General features: G+C 43.7%; 1 protein-coding gene across 1 annotated transcript in view; it reads right to left on the minus strand.

Annotated features, from left to right (window-relative positions):
• The window catches only part of mgl (low-density lipoprotein receptor-related protein megalin), a 259,621-nt gene that overhangs the window by 54,730 nt on the left and 179,018 nt on the right, over positions 1-25,873 (minus strand). Inside the window, exons 18-37 of the mRNA XM_050193736.2 lie at positions 25,689-25,838; positions 19,261-19,554; positions 17,190-17,303; positions 16,984-17,103; positions 14,995-15,234; positions 14,516-14,650; positions 14,031-14,156; positions 12,395-12,526; positions 12,210-12,329; positions 11,448-11,570; positions 10,692-10,894; positions 10,141-10,325; positions 7,946-8,174; positions 5,842-6,019; positions 4,403-4,537; positions 3,866-4,050; positions 3,542-3,795; positions 2,115-2,289; positions 1,679-1,904; positions 1,135-1,356 (exon numbers count right to left, since the gene is read on the minus strand). Of these exons, the coding sequence (XP_050049693.1) occupies positions 1,135-1,356; positions 1,679-1,904; positions 2,115-2,289; positions 3,542-3,795; positions 3,866-4,050; positions 4,403-4,537; positions 5,842-6,019; positions 7,946-8,174; positions 10,141-10,325; positions 10,692-10,894; positions 11,448-11,570; positions 12,210-12,329; positions 12,395-12,526; positions 14,031-14,156; positions 14,516-14,650; positions 14,995-15,234; positions 16,984-17,103; positions 17,190-17,303; positions 19,261-19,554; positions 25,689-25,838 (3,546 nt within the window). The remainder of the gene's footprint in view (positions 1-1,134; positions 1,357-1,678; positions 1,905-2,114; positions 2,290-3,541; positions 3,796-3,865; positions 4,051-4,402; positions 4,538-5,841; positions 6,020-7,945; positions 8,175-10,140; positions 10,326-10,691; positions 10,895-11,447; positions 11,571-12,209; positions 12,330-12,394; positions 12,527-14,030; positions 14,157-14,515; positions 14,651-14,994; positions 15,235-16,983; positions 17,104-17,189; positions 17,304-19,260; positions 19,555-25,688; positions 25,839-25,873) is intronic.

Raw genomic sequence — 25,873 nt, forward strand, 5'->3', positions numbered from 1 at the left:
GGCTAATTTTCAGTTTATGGCGAAATCACCATATAGTAGAACCACTTTCATAGTCACTAGCGCAGTTCATGGTAAGAAGAGCCAATTAATAATTTATCATAATATTAAGCTATAAAAAAATTAAAGCATTCATGTGTTATTTTTAATATTAAAGACATGGAACAATTTTTGTTTTCATTAAGCATGCCACTCAAAGAGCACTGCTGAGCCTTTCTTCCTGTACACTTGCAAGCAAAAGTTTGAAGATCACAGGAGGCATGCAAATTTTTTTCTTCAAAGACTAGGCATGCAGGCTGAAATCATGAGGCACAGCCCACATACTGTGTTCAAGCAATGCAGTGCATTGCAATGATTCCATGTTGCATGGCTATGTTAGCAGAAATTCTAATTTCTTGCTGATGCTGTGGTATGGTATGGTACGAAAAACTTTATTCAGGTCCTTCAGGTCGCGCTAGATTCCTAGCCCGAAGTGGGCTGCCCCCACGCCAGGACCGAAAGGCCTAGCCTCTCGGCAGCATCGTGGGTCCGATGAACTGCCCATGTCTGTTCTAGTTTGGGGCTACGGAGAGCCTCGTCCCAACGCTCTTGGGTGTTGTCCTTGTCGCTGTGTAACGCAGAGCACCGCCAGAGCATATGTTCTAAGCCTGCTATGCTACCGCATCGAGGGCAAGTGTATAAAGCCAAGGCTTCGGGAAATATATTGCTTATTAATAGGGAATTGGGATCATTAGACTTTTTCTCATGAATGCACATTTAGCTATATGACAACAAAACACTGCTACACCGCTGCTCTTAAAATTAAATTGATTAAATTATGGGATTTTATGTGCCAAAACCATGATCTGATTATGAGGCATGCCGTAGTAGGGGACTCGGGAAATTTGGACCAGCTGGTGTTCTTTAACGTGCATCTAAATCTAAGTACACAGGTGTCTTTGCATTTCGCCCCCATCGAAATGTGGCCGCTGTGGCCGGGATTCGATCCCGCAACATCGTGCTTAGCAAACACCATAGCCACTAAGCAACCACGGCAGGTACACCGCTGCTCTGAGCCATATGGCTGTACATATATTTCACTTATTCTTAAAGCTATCATAATAGCCAACAACCTAAGTACAAGCAACAAGTACTGACCTGAACCAGCAATCGGTTGCATAGCTTCTCCATGATCTTCAAGACTGAACCCTCGAGCTTTGTCAAGCTCAGATACCACGAGGAACGACGAGTATGGCATGCAGGATGTGTCTCCATTGCCCTTGAAGCCTGTACTGCACATGCACTGTCTCTGGTTGTTGGAGACAGGAATGCACAGCTGTTCGCAACCACCGTTGTTGCTTCGACAAGGATGACTGTCACCTGAAAACAGTATGACAGGTTATGAACTTAAGCAAACATGTAATACAGCGATGTGCTACTTGAGTAAATGCTATTTGAACTAGTCATTTGGACAAACTAAAATACCCCGTGTAAAGTGTTCTGACACTTTTATAAAGACCATTCCATGCTTTCTGAAACAATAATTGAGAGCTGTAGCAAATATTTGAAATTTAATGACTGCCTCCCAGTGAGGCAAATACTCAATACACATTTCCTAAAAACTTGTTTTCCAATTGTGTTAAGTAAAAAGCTGCGATTTCCACTCAAATGCCTTACTTTCTGTGGTATAAAATGAACTTACCTGGTTTCTTGCCGTATACCTTCAAGGTGACCAGACCAGGAGTGTTATCCTCAAGAACAACTTGGTTTCCCCCATCAGGAAGGTCAACTCGTGCTATTTTTTCATGCACAGAGTCAAGGTAGTAAAGCTTGTTACTGAAGACAGTTAGCCCCTGAGGCTTGGCAAGGGCTGCCACACTAGAAATTAGGGTCTTGCGGCCATTTCCATCCAAATCCACACTTTCAATCTGAAAATGTATATTTATGTTAGTGAATGCATAACCCAACATGAACTTGTGATGGGTTCATTTCACACTTAGGGCATACCTCTACATCACAGCTGCTATCCTCCTACCAAATGTGGCATAAATGAGAAAAGGGCATGCACATTTGAAAAGACACATGGACTGACAAAAGGCTGGGCTACAGTAGAATAAGCCAGCTGATATAGCACTTACAATGCCTTCAAAGCTCTGGCTCCAGTAGACACGCTTTCCTGTTAGGTCAATGGTTAGTGCCTCAAGACGTCGCAGGTTTTCTTTGACTAGAATAATTGGATTCTTGCCATCCATTGACACTCGGGCCAGCTTCCTTGGAACACCAATGCCACCATCATCAAGCCAGAAAAGTTTTCTGGAAGCAAGAAAGGTAGAAATTTAGCCCATGCACAAACAGGAAAAAGCTAAATTAGTAATACAGACACGTTAAGTGATTGAAGTAAGCTGAAACAGCATAACCAAAGAAGGACAAAGAAGCAAACATGTACTATAGGAGAAGCACTGACAGCCAAATGCATTTTACTGAGAGAATGCCAGCTGAAGGATGTATACAGAAGCATGAAAAATATGAGTTGCACACTTCTAAAAATGCTATTTCATTATCTCACAGGACAAGAGTTGGTGCATTCAGACATTTATTGCCAGTTTTCCTTTTATGGAATGCTTCTATAATTTACCTTTTCATTTTACTGTTCTTCAAGTATCTAGTACCACCGACCTTTAAAGTGCAGATGCACTTTTTGTAATGAGCAGATAAATGACTGTCATGCCCATTCCTCACATTATTGCTGCATCGATGTGCTTGATTATTAAAACACTCATCAATATTACCTATATATACTTTTCCACAGCTTAGCAATATACTGCATTTCATATTTAACATTGGACATGGAATTTGTAAACATTGTTTTGTGTTTGGTGGTGCACTTTGGTTGATCATGTTTTTGTATATGATTGCATGCACTTCGCAAAAGGCCTAAAAAAGCAAATGGGGGATATGAGAAATAGTGGAAGTTGGCTGTTCCACATTATTAGGTTGCCCTACACAAGATTGCCGACCTCCCGCTCACGGCATCATTGAAATGAAGGTAGGTTTGCAAACAGCGAGGATGTAGTAAGGATGAGATGCTCATGCGCTTCTACTTTATTTTCCCATCTAGGGCAACGTCTGCCATCATGTGTGGGTCAAATGAGATGAGTCAGAAAAAGCACTTGCAGACATTCATATTGACACTGTGTCTGCCAGCAAATTTCTTTAGGTTATGCAACAACCTGTCTGCAAGAAAATGTGACTGACTGCAGATGCTTCAGCACCACTAATTCAAACATATGAAAAGGTGCTTAAGTTTGTGTTTGTGTTGCCAATTTCTTTTAGTTTACGTCTGTTTGTACAAATGCTCATGCATTTCTTTTTCATGTTTAATCACACCAGCTCTCGTGTCATTTGTGTCTTTGCACTGTCGTCCAACCCATTCCAATTCTCCAGTATTCGTGTTGTGCATCCTTCTTTGTAACCATGCCAACTTTACCAGTTCACAATATTATTATCCAAGTTTGTGCAATATGTGGTGCGGTGTTTTCAGTCGCAATACAAGACAAAAACTCACCCTTGCTCAGGATCAAGTACTATGGCCTTTGGCTTTCCAATTCCTTTTTCAGAGCCATCATTTGTTAACAAAACCCTTCGGTACTGTTTTTCTCCATCCACTTTCACAATTTCTATGTTTGAAGCCTTCCTGTTTCCAATGTACAAGTTCCTTCCAACCCAGTCAAATGCAATTGCATACGGTGCACCAATAATTCCATCCATTAGGAATTTGGTTACATTTCCACCCTTGAGGCTCACAGTATAGATCGTGCCCTGTGATGGAAAAGAAATAGAGAATGTCAAGACTAACTTCTTCAGCAATAAATATTGAATGCTAACATACATTCTCCTTGTCTTCGTCAGCCAGCTGAATCCAGTAGATACTGCCCTCTTGCTTGTCATAGTCAAAGTCATAGCCATTCTCAATGCCAATTATCGGAACAATTTGACCAGATGACTTGTCATCAGGTGTCAAGCTGATGTCAATCAGCTGGTTGGCCTTCATGAGCATCAGGAATGGAGTGTCAACTGTAAGAAAAAAGCTTTGTGAATGACTCCTTGTAAGCAATTTAAAAGTAATTCTAACAGTGGATCTCAGAAGCAAAGCACATCCTTAATTAGAAAAATGGCATAAGCAACCACACGTAGTTCCTATGCACCGGACTTCTATGTTACTATTAGTTTGTAGCAAAAGCTAACGTTAGTGAACCATTACACCTGCAAAGCAGCTACTACCTCAAAAACCACTAAAAACAAAGCCTTAACATCTCAAAACTTTACTCATGTGCTTCTTGTCTACCTAGTAAACCATCCTGGTGCTAGGTTATTGCATGCACCAGCAACTCCACTAATGCAGGCATCATTCAAAGAAAAAACTTGCCTGGTACACATGAGCCACTGGCTGAAGCCCTGTCTTGTGTGTAGCCAGGTGGGCAACGACATGAGTACTGGCTAGGCCTTGATGGTGACAGTAGGCACAGGTGGGAACAAGGTGCACTTGCACATGGGTTGCTAGCTGTAGGGAAGAAGTGTAAAAATAAAATGCCTATAAGAATAATTACAGAAAAGCCAAGCTCACAACATTTGTTATAAAAACGACAGAGCAAGAAGAGCGATTTTTACAGGAATAGATGTTAGGCAACAAATGTAATGTTATGGACACAGATCGAAATGGCAGCTGAAAACTTATTCAGCAAGGCAGAGTGAAATATCATCACATTTTTAAATATGCAAAGGTAGTGTATATTCACTGTTTCGTTTTCATTTTCCACAGTTTCAGTATTTCCAGGAATTGTAAACATTTGCCATTATAAGCCTAATCAGGAGCACTGCCAGACAAAAGCCTCTCCCAGGAATTTCCAGTTACCCCTGCCCTGCATAGGATGAACCCTTCTTACGCATGCCAATTTCATGTAGGAGACTTGAGATAATGCTCTGCCACACTATAGACTGCACCTACAGTTGAGTAGCGTTTGTAGTGCATTGTAGTTTATTGTAGTGTTTGTATGCTGTAATAAAAAAGAAAACTTGATACCATGTGTGTCCATTACCTGTCATAATAGTTCCCAAGCCCTTGCAGCTAAAACCCTCCTGAACAAGTTTTTGCCAACCAGGTAATTCAGTACCAATTCCTGCTGGTGTAGAGCGGCAGTTGTGTAGTGGTGAATGCACTAAAACACTTACTATTCAAATTGTGTACCCAATACTCAATTTAGAATTTAATAATTTTATATTGGTTTGTAGACATGAGAACATTGCCTAGCCTCTACTTGAAACAGATGGAGGAACATGACGCAAGGTGAAGCTGCAAGTACCAGTTCATTTATTGCAGAAAACCTGTACCCCTCAACGTAAAGCAAACACCTCAGGAAAGCGTAACTAGCTTGTTCGGTGGATATCAAACAAAAAATGCAGCTTGCAATTAGCCTCTACTTATAGTGCAACAGTGAGCCTTCTAGATCAGCTCAAGGCGATTGCAATAATTCTAGAATTTGCTATCTGCATTGTGCACTGTCTCACGGAGAGGCCTACCTTTCTAGGAATGCCCAGAATAATCATGACACAAAAGTGGTCGATGCATTAAGTTTGTCTAACTCTCAAGCAAATGAAAATGTTATAACACTGATAGCACTAAGAAAAAGTGCGTAGAAAAACACATACACATGCATGTAAATACACACATGGCAAAACACACGTGGTATCAAGTTTTCTTTCCATTACAACATACAAACAACACTAGACAATATTCAGACCTCACTGCTAGGTATAAAACTGTCCCATGAAACATGGCATACGAGAGTGACATAAAAAGCTACTCACAAGGTGGTTGCAGGACTGGATGGTTCACATGAATGCCTAGGGGCTGGCTAACCAGATGAGATACAACAGTTTGGTTGGTACCTCTGAACTTCTGGCAGGATAATACTCTGTTCAGCTGACGATCTGTCCAGTACAGTGTGTCCTCGAAGATGGTGAGGGAGTGCGGGTGCAATAGATACTGAAAAAATAGACACACACAAGAGACACATTTGGAATGTACACTGCATTTGCACACTTCATCCATGATTGTACCTGCATTCTACATCTGTAAATTTAAATTGGTATATCAGGCTTATATTCCTTAAAATATTTCTTTTCCCTCTCATCAATGTTCAAATGTTCCAAAATAATCAGCAGATTGAAATAGCCTACTGTCACGCCCTTCCTTGCAAAAGAAACAGCAAGCTCACATCACACATAGCACAAAGAAAACAAGGCAAAGGGGATGGAGATCTAAGTGATCAAAAGACTCCATGCTGCGACTTCCCTTATTTGCATACTGTTGATAGTACAAATAACCAGTACGCAAAGTCTAGCTGAAATGCAGACATAGTACCTTCAGTGAACAGAACACCCATAATACAGTATCCCACTTAACCAGTATGTGGCCACACTCATTTTACACAATTTGATTCTCTCTTAGAACTAATGTTTGCTACAGTGTACCCTTGCTGCTGCAGGTATGCATTCTTGCTTCCACTGCCACACACTATTTGCTTGCACATATCTTTGTCCAATGCCCACTTGGCATTTACAATGTGCTTCATTTTTCACTGTTATGTGCTCCTTTACCTGCCTTGATCAATCATCCTTACCAAGCATGCAAATGCTGCTACCAGAGCCCACTTGCTTGAGCACCTATAATGCAGCCATGAGACCTTCTTGTTGGGCAAGTTGGTATCGATTAATTATAACTATTTTAAGGGGCCAAAAAAAGAAAAAAAGAACACACATACAGCACACAAGAGAAGACAAAGAAAAAAGATGCTCTGCCCCATTGTCTTCTTGTGTGCTGTGTGTTGTTTTTTGGCACCCTAAATAGTTATGATAAAGTCATAAGTTCAGGGTAAAATATGGCTAAGTGGAAGTATTGTTTGTTATTTATTAGGCAACACCCTAGCTGACTATTCAGGCATTGTAATGTGGACACAAATTGCTATGAAACTCACCATACAAATATGTGTGGGCGCAATAAGTACTGAAAAATGGAGGCAAACAACAAGCCCTACACATGAAAGTGTTATTTATGCACTAAGCAGTATGTAAGGGAATTGACAGCTGCTGCTTATAAATTTTTGTCTGGCAACTTGCTGTCAATACTATGCTCAAATTCCAATAAGTTCTGGTACATTCTCTCCCTTAAATCAGTGACCAGCTTCATGTTGTTGGCCAAGAAGATAACCCAGTAAGTTTAAAGAATTGTGACAATGGACAATGGAGGGACAATTACAGTACTTATCAAGTGGATTTACCACAGCCTGATGACCACTAATATAGAACCCTTATCAAACATCTTCGCTGCAATTCCAAGTACACATATTAGTGAGAGAGATGTGTCATAATCATGCACTGTTAGCTTGTGTATTTCATTGTGTGAAGCCACCTTGTCGTTTGCAATCTGCCTCTTTATTCACTCCAGCTGTAGTGATAAGCAGTGAAGTCACTCAATTACAATCTGTGCTATTGGCCAAATATTATATCTGATCATTACCTACCACTAGATTCTAGGGCCATTCCTGATGACTGGAAGAAATTAAGGTAGAATTGTTCTCATTTTTAAATCAGTTAATTGCATGTTAATCATGAGCTATCAACCAATGTCTTTGACTAGCATTCAATCTATATTTTTTCCAGGCTGATCAATCTTTTGTTTTGTTTTTTAGGAAAACCCACTACCATCTGCATTTACTCATTAAATTCACATATGACGCTGCTTTTTATTGATGGAATATTTCGACAAATGGAGAAGAGAGGTTAGTGCAGAGCCGCTGTTCTTTATCAGGGGAGTTTAGGCACTTGGAAGTAAGCCTAATTACTACTGTTTAACGAGTGGAGTAAGCTCAACCAAACTCATACACACTCTATGGCCTTCAGCAATACTCACATGGTTGTGTGCCAGCACTTGTTGGCGCCCTGAGCCATCATAATTGCAGAAGTCAATGTAGTCCAGCTTGCTATCAGCAAAGTAAATGCGCTTGTTTGGTAAATCAAGGGTCAGACCATTGGGCCAGTATATTTTTGTGTGCACAATTGTTTTGCGCATGGTACCATCAAGGCCAACACTCTCAACACGCGGGTTTTCACCCCAGTCAGTCCAGAACATGAGACGAACCCTGAAAGTTGGATACAGGCAAAAACAATCAGTAACACAGAAAACAGTGAATGAACTATGTAATCAGGTAGTGCCAGTGCGTTTCAAGCATATACCAAACTATCTATAAACGTGTTGCCAACACGTTTTGCTTCCTTAGAAAGGATAATTTTCTTCTGCTTGCACTGTCCCATGGATTATGTGCTGCCATCTACCAAAGGCCCGACTAAAGACCGAGACAATGCTAGACTCGTCCATGTTGTTGCTAGAAACTGCAAAGTACCACTGAGGAGCTCAGCTTGTCTTTGGCCATTCTTACCCAAACCCATGGACGGAACCCGTCCAACGCATGGAAGGGGCCGAAGAGCAATAGCTGCATGAGGGACAATGATTTTTTAATTTAAGAAGCACAGGTTTTAATGTGAACAGTAGTTACAAGCTAGGGAATAGGCAGAATGTGTCTGTTTGGTCTGTTCACAAGAATTTCAAACAATCCTTATAAAACACACACAAAAAATGTGTGGTGGTGTTGAGAACTGAACAAACACTTATGTGGGTTTAAGCCAAATTCTCTAACCACTACTCAATGTACACTTTTGACTGAGATAAACTGTTATAAGCTAGGAAGGAAGTGGGCTAGATATGTCCGTTCATGGCTAAGGCAGCATCCCCGGGCTGCATAGAATGATGTGCAGTAAGAAGGAAAGTGCTTCAGTACAGTGAATGAGAGACCAGGGACATGCACATAAAAAAAAGCTTCACGCCAGCTATTACTATTAAATCAGCGCAGTATGCCACCACAATAAAGAGGTGCTTGCCATCAGTAATAAGTTTGAGGCTGTATGCAATGTGTGACATTGCTTGTTGCTCTAGAACAGGACAGGATTGCTTCCTACAGTACATTCTTCTCATGATCACATGAAAGTTTCTAAACACATTGACGAGTTGAAAGCTAATAATTGCTGTTTGCATTGACTGAGTTAAAGGAATTGGCGTCACTGCAGTCTGCCAGTTTTGTGGGTGGGTTTCACATAGATCAACATATACCCTGCTTTGAAAACGGAAAAACAAAAATTTGATGATGTGTCTCAAGCTCAGGTTCTGGATGTCAGAACACCAATGTGTTAAGCACTAGGTTGCGCCACGTAGTAACTCCCACAACAGGTGCCTTTATAGTGAGGCTGATGGAACTGCATCATCAAATCAAGCAATTTCATAGGGCATCAATTCAAACATTTTCCTTGATGAGAACAAAAGAGGAGAGAAGACCACAGTGAAAAAAATCCTAAAGAAAAAAATGCAGTGTTCATGCAAGTTCAACACGCACGTCAAAAAGTAAAGTACCTCTCTAGGAAAGAGAATTTCTGGCGTGACATGCTGCCATGGTCTGAACAGTAGTGCAGGCACACCAAAGAGCAGCTAGATGACACTCATGAAGAGAATAGGCTAAGGCACCAGGACCACAGACATATTACCAGAAGGATTGAGGTAAGGGTGCCAGGGCCCACAAGTTGTGGTGGCACAAACCAGAAGACATGTAGTACCAGTTAAAGGAGAACTTCAAAGAATGTCTGCAAGACACCATTAACATGTGGCACAGGCAGGTTGAGAGTGCAATTCAGTGCACTCCTATTGAAATTTCCTCGTGCAACTGTTCTGTTTACCAAGAATTTTACAAATGACTTCAAACATCATGGTGATGGTATGGTAGCCGCATGGAAAACTACTGCACTGCAAGTTTGGGCAAGAACACACCCCCATTTAAGGTATACAGTGCATTGCAGTGTAGCAGGGTTCTTGCTCTGCCTCACAGTAATGCATGGCTATAATTATATCTGTAGTAGCCATGGGCCACTGTGGTTGACAACAATAAGTAGGAACATATGCATGTGCAAATTGCTATCATGTGTCTGTCTCCTCTCTAGCTTCCATCAAGAGGCCTTCGAGGTCTAAACCTTTGTTAAAAAAATGACACTAAAGGTGTATACCCTTCTCTTGGGTCCAGAGACAAGCCTCTCGGTTGACTAATATTTTCCTTCAGCAGAACAATATGGTTCTTTCCATCCAGTGTTGACACTTCAATTGTCTTGAGCCGAGAGTCAACCCAGTACAGATTGCGTGCCACCCAATCAACAGCCAAGCCTTCCACCAGATCAAGGCCACTAGAAATAACCTAGAAAAAACAATGAAACAGTACCTAAGATGATATGTAACAGTTAACATTTCTCAATAAAATCTATCAAAACATTTTTCAAACAATGCAAGGCTTGGATTTAGAGTGAAATATTCATGAGAATGACAATTTTAATAGTAGGATGATCGTTTTGACACATCCAGTGCTCAACTTAGGAGTAGTCATCAATGAACAGATATATGACTGATCTGTTTGTTACACCATAAGTGTAAAAACAGTTCATTGCCATAACATTCTTTCTATGCCACATTCACAATTCATTAATTCAGGTTAATGCAAATAAGTAGAACATTTGGTTTTAAGGTGACGAAAAATGCATTATTAAGGCTTGGAGAGATCACTGACCACTTGTGGTTCTCCACCTTTAGTCAGCCGGAAAACTTTCTTGACACTCATATCTGACCAATAAATGGTGTTGGTGGCCATGTCCGAAGCAGTTGCTACAACGTTTTCCACTTTTACAGGCACGCGCTCCAGAAAGCTTGTGTCCAGGTTCGCAACCAGGATTGAACGTCGGTTTGATATCACCAGGAAGGCATCAGACCTGTCTTTAGGAGGGGGGGGGGACGACACAAAAGATTGGGTGCTTACATTTATCTTCAGCGGCAGTTGTGATAGGTGTTGTGATCACCACACGATAGAAACTTCAAAGTGCATTAAACCACTTATATTAAAAACAATGCATGAGCTGTACATATATAATTTCTGATCAAATCTACTTTATTATTTTAATATGCCAGATATTTGGTTGTTGTACAAGTCAACTTCCCTTACAGATGAGCAACCAGACCACTGCAGTAGATAAAAGTTCCTATGATATCTAAAGAGAAGACATAACTGCTGGTACTTCATCATGCACCACTGAATAATAACACTGACTCTCTTCAATGCAAACTAAGCAAAAATTTGAGTAATCCAAACTGTTTGTATACTCTTCATTTAGCTCTAATAGATGCAGAGCCCCTGTGAAGCTGAATTTGCGATAAGACAGGCAGAATTACAAAGTATGTTGATGTTCAACTCTGAAGAAGTCAACCAAATTTTTCTAACAATATGTCAGTGACTTCCAGCAAAAGAAATTGTAATTCTCCAAACACTTACTGGTTGCTTTACATTTGTGCTTGAGCTCAAGAGAGTAGCCAGGCTCGCATGAGCATGTGTATGATCCCTTGCTGTTGATGCAGTGCTGGCTGCAAGTTCCAGCAATCAGGCATTCATTGAGGTCTATTTAGAGAAAAAAAGAAAAAAGGTACATTTCACCCTTAGGATCATCCCCTTGCCTCAATAAGCTGGAGCTAAGGAGAAAGAAACTTAGCAACACTGCACTATTATCAGAAATGGTGGCAAGGCAACAGTACAAAGTATAAAATGTGTGTGCTTGTTAAATGACACAGTGCTCTAAGTCGTTTCTAAGTCTAGTGAAAGAAATGTTCATGAAGCATGCAGCCAAGATACAAATGTGAAGGCTTTGAGAGGAACAAAGGCACTAAGCTTAATATTGGAAGCAGTGAAGCACTAAAAAATATAAAAACATGCTGCATTACGTCAGATATGCTTCATGTAAATATGAACTGGTGCCATAGCCACTATGCCATTACAGTAAGCGGGAATGCTTTATGCAAGACAAAACTTATGTTCATAGTGGTGTAACCCGCTTATATATATGCAGAAGAAAACTGTCTTTTTACTAAACAGCAAAAAGTACAAGTAAAAAATCCCTCAGCTTCACTATATTTGAGTAAAAGGCAAAGGCAAGCAGCATTTTCTAAATGGGCTGTGATAGGAGTACCTCCTGAAAGGCCAGTGGTTAGTTCCTGGCCACAGAGCTAAAATTCCAAGTAGTGTAATGCTGCAAGTCCTCACCAACACACGTTGTTGTGTCATTCAGCACTTCTCCCTTTGGACAGGTACAGAGGGGGCCCATGGGTGTTACATGACATCCATGTGTGCACCCAGCCTTGTTGGCCTTGCATGGTGTGGATGCTGCAATAGGCAAGGTGTGTTTTCTTCTCCAGTCTCTAGGTAAAATCTGGAATAATTGAACTTACCACAACCAGGGCCTTCATCAGCTCCATTTGGACAATCAGGCTTTCCATCACATACCACAGATATATTCACACAACGATTAGTAACTCCTGGGCAAAGCCACTGGCCATGCTCACATTGGAACTTTGGTGCAACTGAAAATAGAAGGCATCAAATTTTGACTTGTGTACAGTTAGCTTCATCTGTCAATACCCACTATGAAAAAAGTTTTAAATCAGTAGACCTTCTCAAAGTAACCGAATAAGGCTTTTCACAACATGAAAGTATCTTTCACAGAAGTAACTGTGCAAAAACAATTTGAATTTAGAAGGAAGAGGTGCTGCATTATGTAATAATATGGCATAAAACAATCTGAAACATTCAATGTCAATTTGTAAAGTATGTACGCTGTAGCAGCTACAATGGTTACTAACTGATAGGGTAAAGTAAAAAAGGATGTATATTTTAAAAGTGCAACAAGAGATGGAACACAACAAGCCACAGGAGAGTGCTTAGTGCACATGAGCATGTCTTATCTTTTCCAATCTACCCTCAGCCTTCAATCATGCCAACTGAGTGTACGCTTGCATTGTGTGGGTTTTCCTAGTATTAAATTGCCTTCACATATCAATGGGGTTAGGGCTGCAGTATTGGTTGGCACCAAAATCAAATGTAGCACAGCACTACTAATAATATTGCAGTAATGAATGGCAATATCTGGTGATGTTTCAAAGACCGAGGAACTGCCATTATTCTCTGCAATCAAAAATAAAAAAAAACTTTTCAGAATCTCCAAGTCAGCTTCTTGCATAGTGGAAGTTCCATCAATGGTCATAATGGCGAGAAAATGAGGCTAAAATCTTGTGCAACGTTGGTTGCTTTCAACACAAGGCTGATGCATGTGTGGTCACCACATGTATCTGCCATGCACCGATTTGCCACCAATGCACTTAACTGTTTTCACCTGAACAGTGCTGACAATTAAGAAAGTGTTAGGAGACACCATGTCAAGTTTTTTTCTTTGAGAGCTGCTTGTACCACCACGGTGAAAGAGCTTTCACTTTGCAGGGAAGAATTTTGCAGGGAAAGGGCTTACTTTCTGTAAGCACCACCTTATTCATCATGAGGGTGATTTTTAGGCCTATAGGGTACACATATCTGCAGCAGCATGTATGTCCCGATGATTAAGTAGATGCCTAAATGTGTGGACAGCTGTTGATAACACATACCAGAACAATGTCCCAGCCCCACTTAAAAATGTGACATTGAGATGAGGCAACCAGTCAACGACACTTGTGATTTTTTAGCCAACCAGACACTAACCCCTGTATTCAGAAATGCAACTTAAGTTGAAAATCATGCTTGACTTGATTTAAATGACAACTGGCGTTAACATGCCCAAAGACGCTCACTGCGTATCCTTTGGCGTGTTCACGATAAGCGTCATTTAGATCAAGTCAAGCACGGGCTTCAACTTAAGTTGCATTTCTGAATACGGGGGTAAGACACCCCTACATTTGAAGTCTACTGAAAGAAAACTAGTACAGTGAAAGCATGAAAATCACATACTATAATTGATTAAACATTACACAAGAGCTGAATCTAAACCAGAGTTCAAAATTAACTTCATGCTATAATAAAACAAAAGGAATTTCTCACCACAAGCATGTCTGCTATCCTCATCTGAATTATCTCCACAGTCATCACTTCCATCACATATCCAGGACTTAAAGATGCACTTGGAATTGTTGCACTTGAAATGGTTCTGTGGACATTCAACTTGGCCTGACAAAGTCAATACAAAGAACACAACAAAGTTGAAAAAAAAAGTACATCACTTATTATTTTGCTGTAATTTTTTTTATTGACACCATACGCTGGAGTGGTGAACAATGTGCGCCAATTCCATGCTCAATATATATGGGTTAGGTGCAATAACACTTCAAACTTTGGTCATTCTTATACATAGCTGCTCCCCTGCTTCCTTTATTTTTTCTTTCTATAGTGTCTTCAAATAGTGAATTTGTACATTTAAGGGCACATTTCTGAATTTCAGCCCGCTTTCATTAATCACATTCAGTTTTAGATGAGCATTTACCCAGTTATTAGTTCTAATTGACTACATCATAAAAGTAAAAGCTCACCGCAAGAAGAAGGTTCGTCACTGCCATCTTCGCAGTCAGCATTGCCATCACAATACCACAGCTTAGGAATACACACCCTCGACTTTTTGCACTGGAAGGACTTTTCAAGGTCGCACTGGTCAGGTGCCAATGACGCTGCAAAAATGAAAACCACTTGTGAACATTCACTACGTAAACTATAAAGTTCGCTGACGACAGGAACACTCCCCTGTACGTTGAAATAATTAATGAAACTGACTGTAAAAATAAAAATTGTACAGCACTATTTGTGCAGGAGTGGATGTCCATAGGATATTGCATTCACTGGGTGCTTAGTTGCCACAGTATCCTTTTCATTTGAAAAAAAAATTAATTACATCTCATGTTTACTGCACTTCGAAAAAAAAAAACCAGAAAAACTTGTGAGCAAATTGAGAAACAAAACTAGTGATAGACCTGCTTCTTTGCATAATACGCATGCATTAATGAAGAATACTTACGACATCCTTGTTCGTCAGAGCCATCTTGGCAGTCACTGACTCCATCACATCGATAGCTTTCATGAATACACTGTTTTTTGTTGGAGCACTGAAACTGCGAAGAGCTGCAGACCGCTGGAGGGCAGTTGTTCTCATCAGCTTGATCAAAGCAATCATTGTCTCCATCACAAACCCAGCTGCGTGGGATACAATGACCTGATCCAGGGCAAGTGAACTGGTAGTATGCGCATGTTTTTTCCTCTGAAAGTACAGCGAGATAAGATGCAACATGAGCCAAGTGCAACTTTTGTTACAGGGTGTCTACCGACTGGGAAAACCGGGACGTCTCAGGGATTCTGAGTAGTCTGGAAATACTCAGGAAAATTTGTGCTTCTATCAGGGAAAATTAGCTGTAATTTTATTGAAAGGGAACGAAAGTCGCAGTAATGCTGGCTCGAGTAACAGATGAATGGTAACGAATCGTTTTTGATGCCGTGTTGTCACCTGGTGGAGTTGCCAGTGTACAGTTAACGACCGGCTTTCCGCACGCCCGATGGCTTCGCGGCACTACCACGTAACCCCTATATAGGGTCAATGTATACGAACGTCTGAAATTTTTGACGTAAGAGACCTTCGCCGTCCGATGTTTCGGACTGTTTGCTGTGACCATAGGTCCGAAACGGCATTAATCAAAACCACTGGCGCTCTCGCACGCAGATCTGCTGGCAGCCGTAGCCACCACAGTGGCAACACTAGGCCTAGCTGCTTCGACGTTCGCTATTTAAAGCTTCTTGCTGTTCAGTGCCGTGTCTTTCATTGCAAGAATTCGCTGCTGTCAGCAATGTCACTGACTCCACCTTTGTGGCCCTCGCAATTGGCTTCGAAGTTCGAAAAGCATGGCATGTTGCATAATGCCGGTTCCCGAAAGTCTGCAATGTTACGCTGTGAAGCATACGCGAAAGTGTTTGCGGTGAAGCATAACAAGCGTGGGAAGAGGCAATTGTCAAGGGACACAGTATGTATTCCTTAATTATACATGCGCACACCCGCCATCTCCTGTCACAGTACGAGCACCGATATGCCTAATAAGTGTACTGGCAGGCCTTCAGAGCTTCTTCGGATGTGCCTGTGGCAATTTGAGCCCTTAAGGGCAGTAAAATACGTGCATTCATTTTTTTCTGAACTGCCAGATTTTCGGATGTTGACTGTACAACTCTCCAAGAGGATGCTTCAAATGGTCCGTGTGGCGAACGTGCAGCGGAAGGAGGACAAGAACACAGAGGACCTACACATTGAGGAATGAACGGGAAAGGAAGCCTGCTGCCACTTCTTTGTAGGGAGCTTGAACTCAAAAAACAAAGTGTTGGCATATGCCAAGCTGCAAACGTCCCTCATCCAAACTAAATAAACTCTTTAAAGCAGTGAAACACAACACTGAGGCGCCGTGTTCAGGCTGAGAGTATGTCGGGACATTTGGTTACCAGCTGTTACCAGCTGTTGCGAGAGAATTTCCCTTGTGACAAAGTTCGGGCCTCATACCAATGAGCTTGCTATCAGTTGATGGAAATAGCTCATATTCAAAAATGTTTGCTTCTGTATGCATCTCCTTTTTGTTCGTATTTGAGAATGTTCGACTTGATTTGCAATGGGTATTAACATTTTTTTCCAAGATATTTTATTCGCTGTGCATTTTATTAACCCCTCCCTTCTGTTTTCTTTCGCAATAAAAGAAACACTATACCTTGCTATTCAAACTGGATTTAGTCGTTTCTTTTATTTATAGAGAGTGACAGCATCAGGCGACATGGTGTTAGCCCGTCTTGACATAAAACAAAGTTCTGAGTCAATCAGGGAATTTTGCAAAGGCACTCAGGAAAACCTGGAAAACTCAGGGAAATTGGAAATGTCAACTTGGTAGACACCCTATGTTAGTAATGCAGTAACCAGAAAGCCAAGCCAAAAATATGGAAGTGAGACAATGAACTGCCAATCAAGTGCCAGCATACTCACTACAAAAATCTCCTTCATCTGAACCGTCCCCGCAGTCATTTTCAGAATCGCACTTCCAAGATTGAGGAATACATCGCCCATTCTCGCAGGAAAACTCCGAGTTGTCACACTTGACATTTGCTTAAAAAAAATTTAAAAAATTGGTTACTGTATGTGCAAATGGAGCAAAACAGCACTGAAGAAGCTAAATGAAACAGTAAACCTACTGCATCCGGTTTCATCAGAGAAGTCGCCACAGTCGTTGTCGGAGTCACATTTGAACGACAGGGGTATGCATCGACCACTACCACACCTGAACTCTCGAGGACTGCAAGTGTTTCCTGCAAGTAAACAAAGACACACAGTTACATACCATGGAAACTTTCACAAAACCTAGGAGCTCTGAATATGCATGCTTAGCTTTCATGGCCAGAGAAGACCAATAACAATCTGAGCTTGAACTACACTGTAAAGACATCTTTGGAAGCTCATTCAGACAGTGGGTAAACATTATAACTTGTTAACAAGTGTCAAGATTCAGATAAGTTGCCAAGCGATAATTTGGACATGCTTGCTTATTGGGACAGCTCTGCAGCACCACCAGTAGCCCCACAGACTTGATGTATACGGAGGACCAAAATTTCGGACACCTTACAGCATGCCGTGCAATAATTCAGACTCTGGCTGCACAGTCGCGTGTAAATTTGGCCACCGAGTCTAGCAGAAAAAAAGATATTTTCCTCTTGATACATCACTGGCATGGTCGTTGGCATCTGCTGGCGCCGATGAGAATTCGGTGTATACACTGACTGTCCTCTGTCTATCTGTAGCAACAACGCCGTCGATATAATGGTCGAGGTAATAACGACAATGGTCGAGATATGGGCCACGATTTTTGTAGTGATGCCTTGCGCTCAGTTCTATGCCACTCCAGTGCCAACAATGACGTCCTATAGATATTGTCACGTGGTGGTGACGTTAAGAACACAGTGGCAATACTGTGAAAGGCAAAAATAGATTTTATTGGGCGAACCTGTGCCCACAAAACAGGCTACACTTATAGCACAACGAAAGCGGCGAACACAGTCGGCGATCGTCGAAAATCTGATCAGCGGGTCAAGTGCGTCGGCTTTTATAGAGCAGTCGTTGAATGTTCCAGACTAATCGTTTGGACCCGCGTGCCTTCCACAAAGTTCTACACCATTCGCGTTACGCGATGAAATCAGATAACGCAAGGTTCGGCGACAACAGACAGCCGGGTAGAAGCATCGATAACTTTCCAGAAACGTCGGATACATGCAGGCGCGTCCGTCGCTGTGTGATTACAGTTGTTAAGCGGCGAAACGTGGTCGCCCGATAAAGATAAGTACACGTGTCAATATCCTATGGACGTCTACTGTCAGGGCACGTTTGTCCTAGGGATGTGTCGAATATGTCCTGTGGACATCCCACACATAACCATTTGGCTGTATTTTCCGTGTCCTGTAGAAATCCTTTGCATGTCCACAAGGGAAATCATGGGGACATGCTGCGTACATTTTATGGATGTATGTCAGGGCCTTTTGCACAGTGTTTGCACCATAATATTTATTACGGTCGCAGCACACGCTGTGTGACAGATGCAACAGGCAGCTTGAGCACTCATGCATCAAGAACAGATACATTTTGTGTACATGTTACGTGCACAGACACATGTGCCAAAGTGCCGCCCACTCCTCATTCTTCTAGGCCTTGCACCAGGCGTAAGTGGCTTATTCAACAAACTGAAGTTTTCAAGGTGAATTACATCAGAAAATTCATAAAGTACAACAAGCACACCAGCTACAGACCCGATAGCTCCAGATTGTAATTCGAAGGTGTGAAAAGCATCATATTCTTACGAGTAAACACAAAGGCAAAGTCTCAATTGTAGGACAAATATTCACGTGTATGCTAATAAAAAGTCCACATGGGATATCCTTGTGACATCCGTGTAGGATATCCAAAACTGGACGTGCAGCAGACATCCCATTTGTCTCCAAAATGGTGCATGGATATTGGGACATGATTCGGATTTGAGAGCAAAATGGAAAAAGGATGCACACCCATAGTGCATGGAAAGCAAACAAACCAACAACAAAAATGTGCTCCAGAAAGCAAGAGTGAGGACAGCACAGAGTGCACTATTTCTGCAACTGACCTTGACCATATATTGCTTATGGTTACACAATGTGTAAATCTCGTAATATATATCATTTCTCAGAGTTTCCTAGCAATCTTATTTACCAATGGTGACAAGAAGTCTGAATAATTGCTTACGTGTACAGTTGTTCATCTCATCCGAGTTGTCAAGACAGTCATCATCTCCATCACACACCCAGGTTTTTGGGATGCAGCGCTGGTTCTCACATGTAAAGTCCCATGTGTTGGGGCATGCCTGAACAGGTGGCTCGGCAGATGGGTCTGAAATACAGGTTCTGTTGTCCTTTGACAGCTGTTCACCGTACGGGCAGCCACAGCTCACAACCAGATCAGGGCCTTGGCTTCCATTTGATGGGATGGGAAAGCACAACTTTTGGCAGCCACCATTGTTGAATTGACATGGATGGCGACCTGACAGTGTGGAGAAATGGAAAGACGTAAAATAATATGTTCTATTCATGCTAACTCCTGCATCAACAGATTATTATTTCAGTGTCCCTCCAAGTGGAAATAAATGTGTGGGGAACATGGTCTAGTGATTGAACCACATTAATGCACAACCTCAGAAAAATTAGGAGTCATTGTGCTCATGCAACTATGTTTACAGTGGAACAAATTCCTGCAATAAGCCGATCACTTTCATATGCTGAGCACAGGAATTAAACAAGTGTCTTCATGTCAAAACTCACTGTAATGAAGCACACAATATGTTCAGTAATGTTTTCCATTAATCTAATGAGGCACTGCTTCACTAGAGAAACAGTTTGCTAAAACTGCCGGCCAACATAAGAAACATGCCATTGGTAACCTTATCAAACCATGCAAACAACAACGTTCAGGAATTCTTCTCGCATATCATCACCAACAAGCACCAATAACTTGTTTGCCAATAGTTAATAGCATGTCATGCTGAAATCTTAAAATCATAATAATAATAAAGAACATGGAGGCACTCATTTAAATGGGGATCACTTGCTTCGCTGTGGTTTAACTCACTATCAAACAATGACTTATGCAGAAATCTTTTATTGGTGTACAAGGTTTTCACATTAAATTTTTCCTCCCCAATATAATCTGTGCAACCAAATAGCTTGTTAATTACGAGTGAATCATGATGTTAAGAACACCTAAGTAAGCTTAGTTGCATGTGCCAGTTGGATCAGTCACTGATATGCAACAGAGGATTTAGTGGTCGTTTTATTGGTGATGGCAGAGGGCAATGCTGGATGCAAGCAAGGCCAAGGTGACCATACTTGAGTAAAGGTGCAGGAAGCATTTGTAGCAGCAACACACTGTGTGAGGAAAGCATAAAGGGAGCCCCCGCCACATCTTGTAGGGTTCTTTGCTGATGGCAGAGGGTTACTATAGGTGGCATGAAGTGGTGGGAATTCTTTGCAGCAGCGAGTTGTAAACTAGCAAGTATAACAATATTACAACGACAAAGCTAGTGGTGCTTTAGGGCATGCGGCATTTAGACAGCCTCGTAAAGGAAAAATCTGGTATAGCTTCATGGCATGCACCATGATGTGAGCATAGAAGAATAACAAAGGAACCTGGCTGCGCATGTGTTTGTTTTAGTTGTTGTTATAGCGGGACAATCTTGGGGGCTAAGCAACCCTGGGTTACCCTGTGTCACGTGACGGTGGCTTCCCGTCAGTCTGTACCTGGCACCTGGCCTCCGGCAATCACGGAGGAAGGAAACTAAGGAGAGGCCCTGACGTCACTCTTTGTGAAGCAAAAGTGAAGCCGGAATTTGGCGTTGCTCATGGCGATGCTCCGCCTTTTGGGCCACCCTCCTCTCTTGTTTACATCTTTCGCGAAACCACGCCGCGCTGCGCGTGGTGTCGCGCGCTCGCGCAACATCTGGCAGAGCAGGGTGCAGGTAACACAGCGCAACAAGACACGGTGACTAACGCAAACCCGCCCACTCAGCGCCTTTGCTACGGCCCGAAACCTACCAGAGCAACACGTGTGAGCGCTCAAAACCATAACAACGCCGCCATTGTGGCCCAAAAGGCGTGGCCATACAACAAAAAAATAAAAAAGCAGCAAAAAAATGAGAACCTTCTACGTCATTTCCGCCACACTTTTCTCCTAGCGCACGGAGGGGGTAGGGCCTCTCCTTAGTTTCCTTCCTCCGTGCCGGCAATAAAGGACGTAACATAATTGGCGACGAGGATCGAAAACTAGGCCTGATTAGGCGTAGGGCTAGCCGAAAATGGCAGCTGCACTGGGCACGATTGGGGAATTCGTTCCGACGGAGGCGCCGTCTTGGCCCTTGTATTTGGAGCGCCTCGAATTTTTCTTTCAAGCAAACGACATCGACGGTAACGAGAAGAAGCGAGCAACGCTCTGCAGCGTTTGCGGCCCAGCAACGTATGCCATCATTCGTTCTCTTTGTTCTCCGGACGCGCCGTCGGCGGTGGCCTACGATGAGATCGTCAGGCGTCTCTCAAACCACTTCTCGCCGCGACCGTCGGTGACAGTACAGCGTTTCAAGTTTGGCACGCGCCAGCAGCAGCCCGGTGAGTCAATTGCCGACTACATCGCAGAACTGCGACGTCTCTCGGAACATTGTGATTTCGGTGCGTCGCTCGACGACATGTTGCGCGACCGACTGGTGTGTGGGGTGCGAAGCGAGACTCTTCAGCGTCGGTTGCTGGCGGAGCCGGAGCTTACGTTTGCGACAGCTCGGGAGAAAGCCATTGCCATGGAATCTGCGCAGCGGCAGACTGAGCAAATTCGCGGCGGTGCCACATCGTCTGAAGTCTGCAGCGTGAGCGGGAAGCGTTTCGACCCATGTGTTACGAAGGTCTCTGCGCCAGTGACAGCCAAGGAGGGTACCCAGAAGCAGGCTGGTTCGCCTGGGAGCACAAGTGGGTGTTTCCGCTGCAAAGGTGCACATTCGCCAAGCAGTTGCCCATTCATTAATGTGCAGTGCCACTTCTGCAAGCAACGAGGGCACACTGCAGGAGGAAGGCTACAGCTCGCGCTTCGGCTGAACCGAACTCTCCGAACGGAAAACGGGCCAATGGAGTCCGTCACAAGAATGCTGCGTCGGACGTATACGACGTGTTCGTACTTTCTGGTGAGGAGCCAGCCGTGAGAGTGGAAGTGCGCGTCAACGGAAGTCCCCTAGAGATGGAGGTGGACTCGGGTGCAGTGTGTTCAGTCATCAACGACCGGACTATGCGGACGCTGCGAATATCGAAAAGGGCGTTGCGCCCAAGTAGCCTTCACCTCCGAGCTTACAATAACAAGGAACTACGAGTGTTGGGTGAACTGACCGCGACGGTGGAATTTAGGGGGCAGGAGCATCGCCTGCGATTGGTGGTGGTTAAGGGAGCTAGTATCGGACTTATCGGTCGGGACTGGTTCAAGTCCTTGGGAATAAGTCTGAGTGGCGTTCACAGTGTGTGCGAGCCGAGTAGAACTGGCAGTAAAGGAACAACGGCCTTGCTCAAGAAGTATTCTTCAGTCTTTGAGCCTGGACTTGGGACAAGTAAAGGGCCTCCTGTACGCATAGAGGTGAACCCGGCAGCTCCGCCGCGATTTCTGAAGCCACGGCAAGTACCGTTTGCATTGAGACCGAAGGTCGACGAAGCACTGGACAGGTTGGTGAGCCAAGGCATTTTCCAGCCTGTACGGCACTCGAAGTGGGCAACACCGGTCGTTCCAGTTGTCAAAAAAGATGGATCGATAAGGATCTGCGGGGACTACAAGAGCACCGTCAATCGTGTGGTGCAGTGGGAAACGTATACTCTGCCAACACCAGAGCAGCTGTTTGCCAGGCTGGCAGGTTGCTCGAAGTTTTCAAGGCTAGACCTCGGACAAGCGTATCAACAGAAGACTGTTGATGAAGAAACAGCTGACTTGTTGACGGTTACAACACATCGGGGACTGTTCCGCGTGACCCGTCTTCAATTTGGCGTGGCAGTGGCAGTGGCTATTTTTCAGAGGTACATGGAAGAACTGTTGCATGGAATTGATGGTGTGCTGGTGTTCTTGGATGACGTCTTGATCGGTGGAAGGAATGAGGCACAGCACTATGCTCGTTTGCAAGAGGTGCTCAAAAGAATCCACGAAGACGGTCTGCGACTGAAATTTGACAAATGTCAATTTGGAGTTGAGGAAGTGCGTTACTTGGGATTCATCGTGAACTCTGCAGGTGTGCAGCCGACAGAAGACAAGGTGCGTGCTATTCACGAGGCCCCGGAGCCAACATGCAAAAAGGAGCTTCAAGCCTTTTTGGGAGCTCTGAACTTTTACAACAAGTTTCTTAAAGGAGCAGCACATACCTTGGAGCCACTGTACCGGCTGTTGGACAAGGGTCGCGAGTGGCGTTGGACGGGAGCCGAAGCAGACGCATTTCGCCAGGCGAAAGATCTGCTGCAATCATCACATGTTCTTGTGCACTATGATGTCAACAGGCCCCTAGTGCTTGCCTGTGACGCTTCCCCGTATGGACTGGGTGCTGTGTTGAGTCATGTGGGGGAAGATGGCAGCGAGAGACCGGTTGCATATGCATCAAGGACTATGAGCGCGGCAGAACGGAAGTATGCCCAAACAGACCGAGAAGCGCTCGCCATTGGCTTTGGCGTTAAGAAATACCATCAGTTTCTGTATGGGAGGCATTTCAAAATTGTGACGGACCACAAACCCCTCTTAGGACTGTTGCACCATGCCAAGCCCATTCCCCAGGTGCTATCACCACGGATGCTGCGTTGGACCCTCATGTTATCAGCATATGACTATGAAATTGAGTATCGACCAGCAGAGAAGCTTTCCAATGCTGATGCATTCAGTCGTTTACCACTGAGGGCCAGTAAGGCGGAGGAAGAAGAGCAGCGTCTTTGGGAAGTAGGGATGCTAGAAATGGCACCAGAAGTAACATGGAACTTTCGGAAGGTGGCAAGTTTTACGTCAAGGGACAAGTTGTTGGCTAGAGTCTGCAATTGGGTGCAGCATGGGTGGCCAGAGGGCAAGCTACCGGAAGAGTTTGCAGCATTTGTGATCCGCAAACATGAACTGTCGGTGTACCAAAGTTGTTTGCTGTGGGGCAGTCGTGTGGTCATTCCAGAGCCAGCTCGACCATATGTCATGGACATTCTTCACACAGCTCATCCAGGAATTGTCAAGATGAAGGGGCTCGCCAGAGGAGCCGTGTGGTGGCCAGGAATTGACAGAGATGTTGAGCAGAAAGTGAAGGACTGTGCACATTGTCAAGAATCCAGGTCTGCGCCAGCAGCTGCACAAATCCACCCTTGGGAATTCACCAAGCGTCCTTGGACAAGACTACATATCGATTTTGCTGGGCCATTTCAAGGCAATGTCTTCCTCATTGTGGTGGACTCTCACTCGAAGTGGTTGGAAGTGTGCCGAATGACTTCCATGTCGGCAGCTGCAGTTTGTGCGAAGCTTCGTTTTCTTTTTGCTACCCATGGCATTCCAGAGACTGTTGTTTCGGATAATGGAACTGCATTTTGTTCGGAGGAATTCAGAGACTTCATGTGCCGAAATCAAATCCGACATGTGACCGTTGCCCCATATCACCCTTCTTCAAATGGTCAAGCCGAGCGGATGGTGCGCGAAACCAAGGAAGTACTCAAGCGCATGGTTGGAGGCAATATCGACACACGTCTGGCTAGGTTTTTAATGACCCAGCATATCCTGCCTCATGCTACAACAGGCAAAAGCCCAGCCGAATTGCTAATGGGCAGAAAACTTTCAACTGCGTTAGAGCGTCTGCATCCTGACCTGCAGTCCAGTGTGCAGCAGAAACAGGAGCAGGTGATGCAGTGCGACTGTTTGAAGTGGGGGATCGAGTGTTGGTACGCAACTATCTCTATGGGCCCAAGTGGTTGCCGGGCATTGTGGATTCTGTCACTGGACCAGTGTCGTACTTGGTCGTCACCAAGGATGGACGTCGGTGGAGACGGCATGTTGACCAACTCAGAAGTCGTTCTGCGAGCTACGCATTGGACACTGGAATGTGCGAGGAGGAGGAATCGTTGGTTGCTTTCCCGGCAGGGTGTTCCGAAAGCGGCATTCCTTCAAGCCCAGAGGAACCTGGAAGACGGAACCCAAGAGAAATACGAGAGGAGGCTGCAACACCTAGTGCCGAACCTGTTTCCTGTGGTGAGGACAGTGAAGTGAGCGCACCCCTTCAAGTCCAGCGACCACAGCGCCAACGCCGCCGTCCTGCATATCTGAAGGACTTCGTGGCGTAGGGGGGAGGAGTGTTATAGCGGGACAATCTTGGGGGCTAAGCAACCCTGGGTTACCCTGTGTCACGTGACGGTGGCTTCCCGTCAGTCTGTACCTGGCCTCCGGCAATAAAGGACGTAACAGTTGTCAAAAATTATCACACTGAGGCAAAATTGTTGCCATTTGTGCAGTGCAACAAGATTTTTTGCAATGTAGACATTGACAGAAAATTTGGCGAACTCTTGAGGAACATGTTTTGTTGATACTGATGCCATCTTTTCACAATATGAATAGGCCCCTATGGCTCCACATATTCTATTCAATGAAGTTTAACTTACTGTCAACTTTCTGGTTGTCTCGGCTGTAGACCTTAATGCCGTAAAGTCGGCTGCCTTCTTCCACTGTAGTTATAATCTTCTCATCAGCTCCAGTAATCTTGTGCATTTTCAAGATTGCGTCTAAACGCCAATCTGTGACAAACAGCCAATCTGCAACATGCCAGAAAAACATGATAAGTATACTT

Source organism: Dermacentor andersoni, chromosome 1 (assembly GCF_023375885.2).
Source record: "Dermacentor andersoni chromosome 1, qqDerAnde1_hic_scaffold, whole genome shotgun sequence".
Lineage (NCBI taxonomy): Eukaryota > Metazoa > Arthropoda > Arachnida > Ixodida > Ixodidae > Dermacentor > Dermacentor andersoni.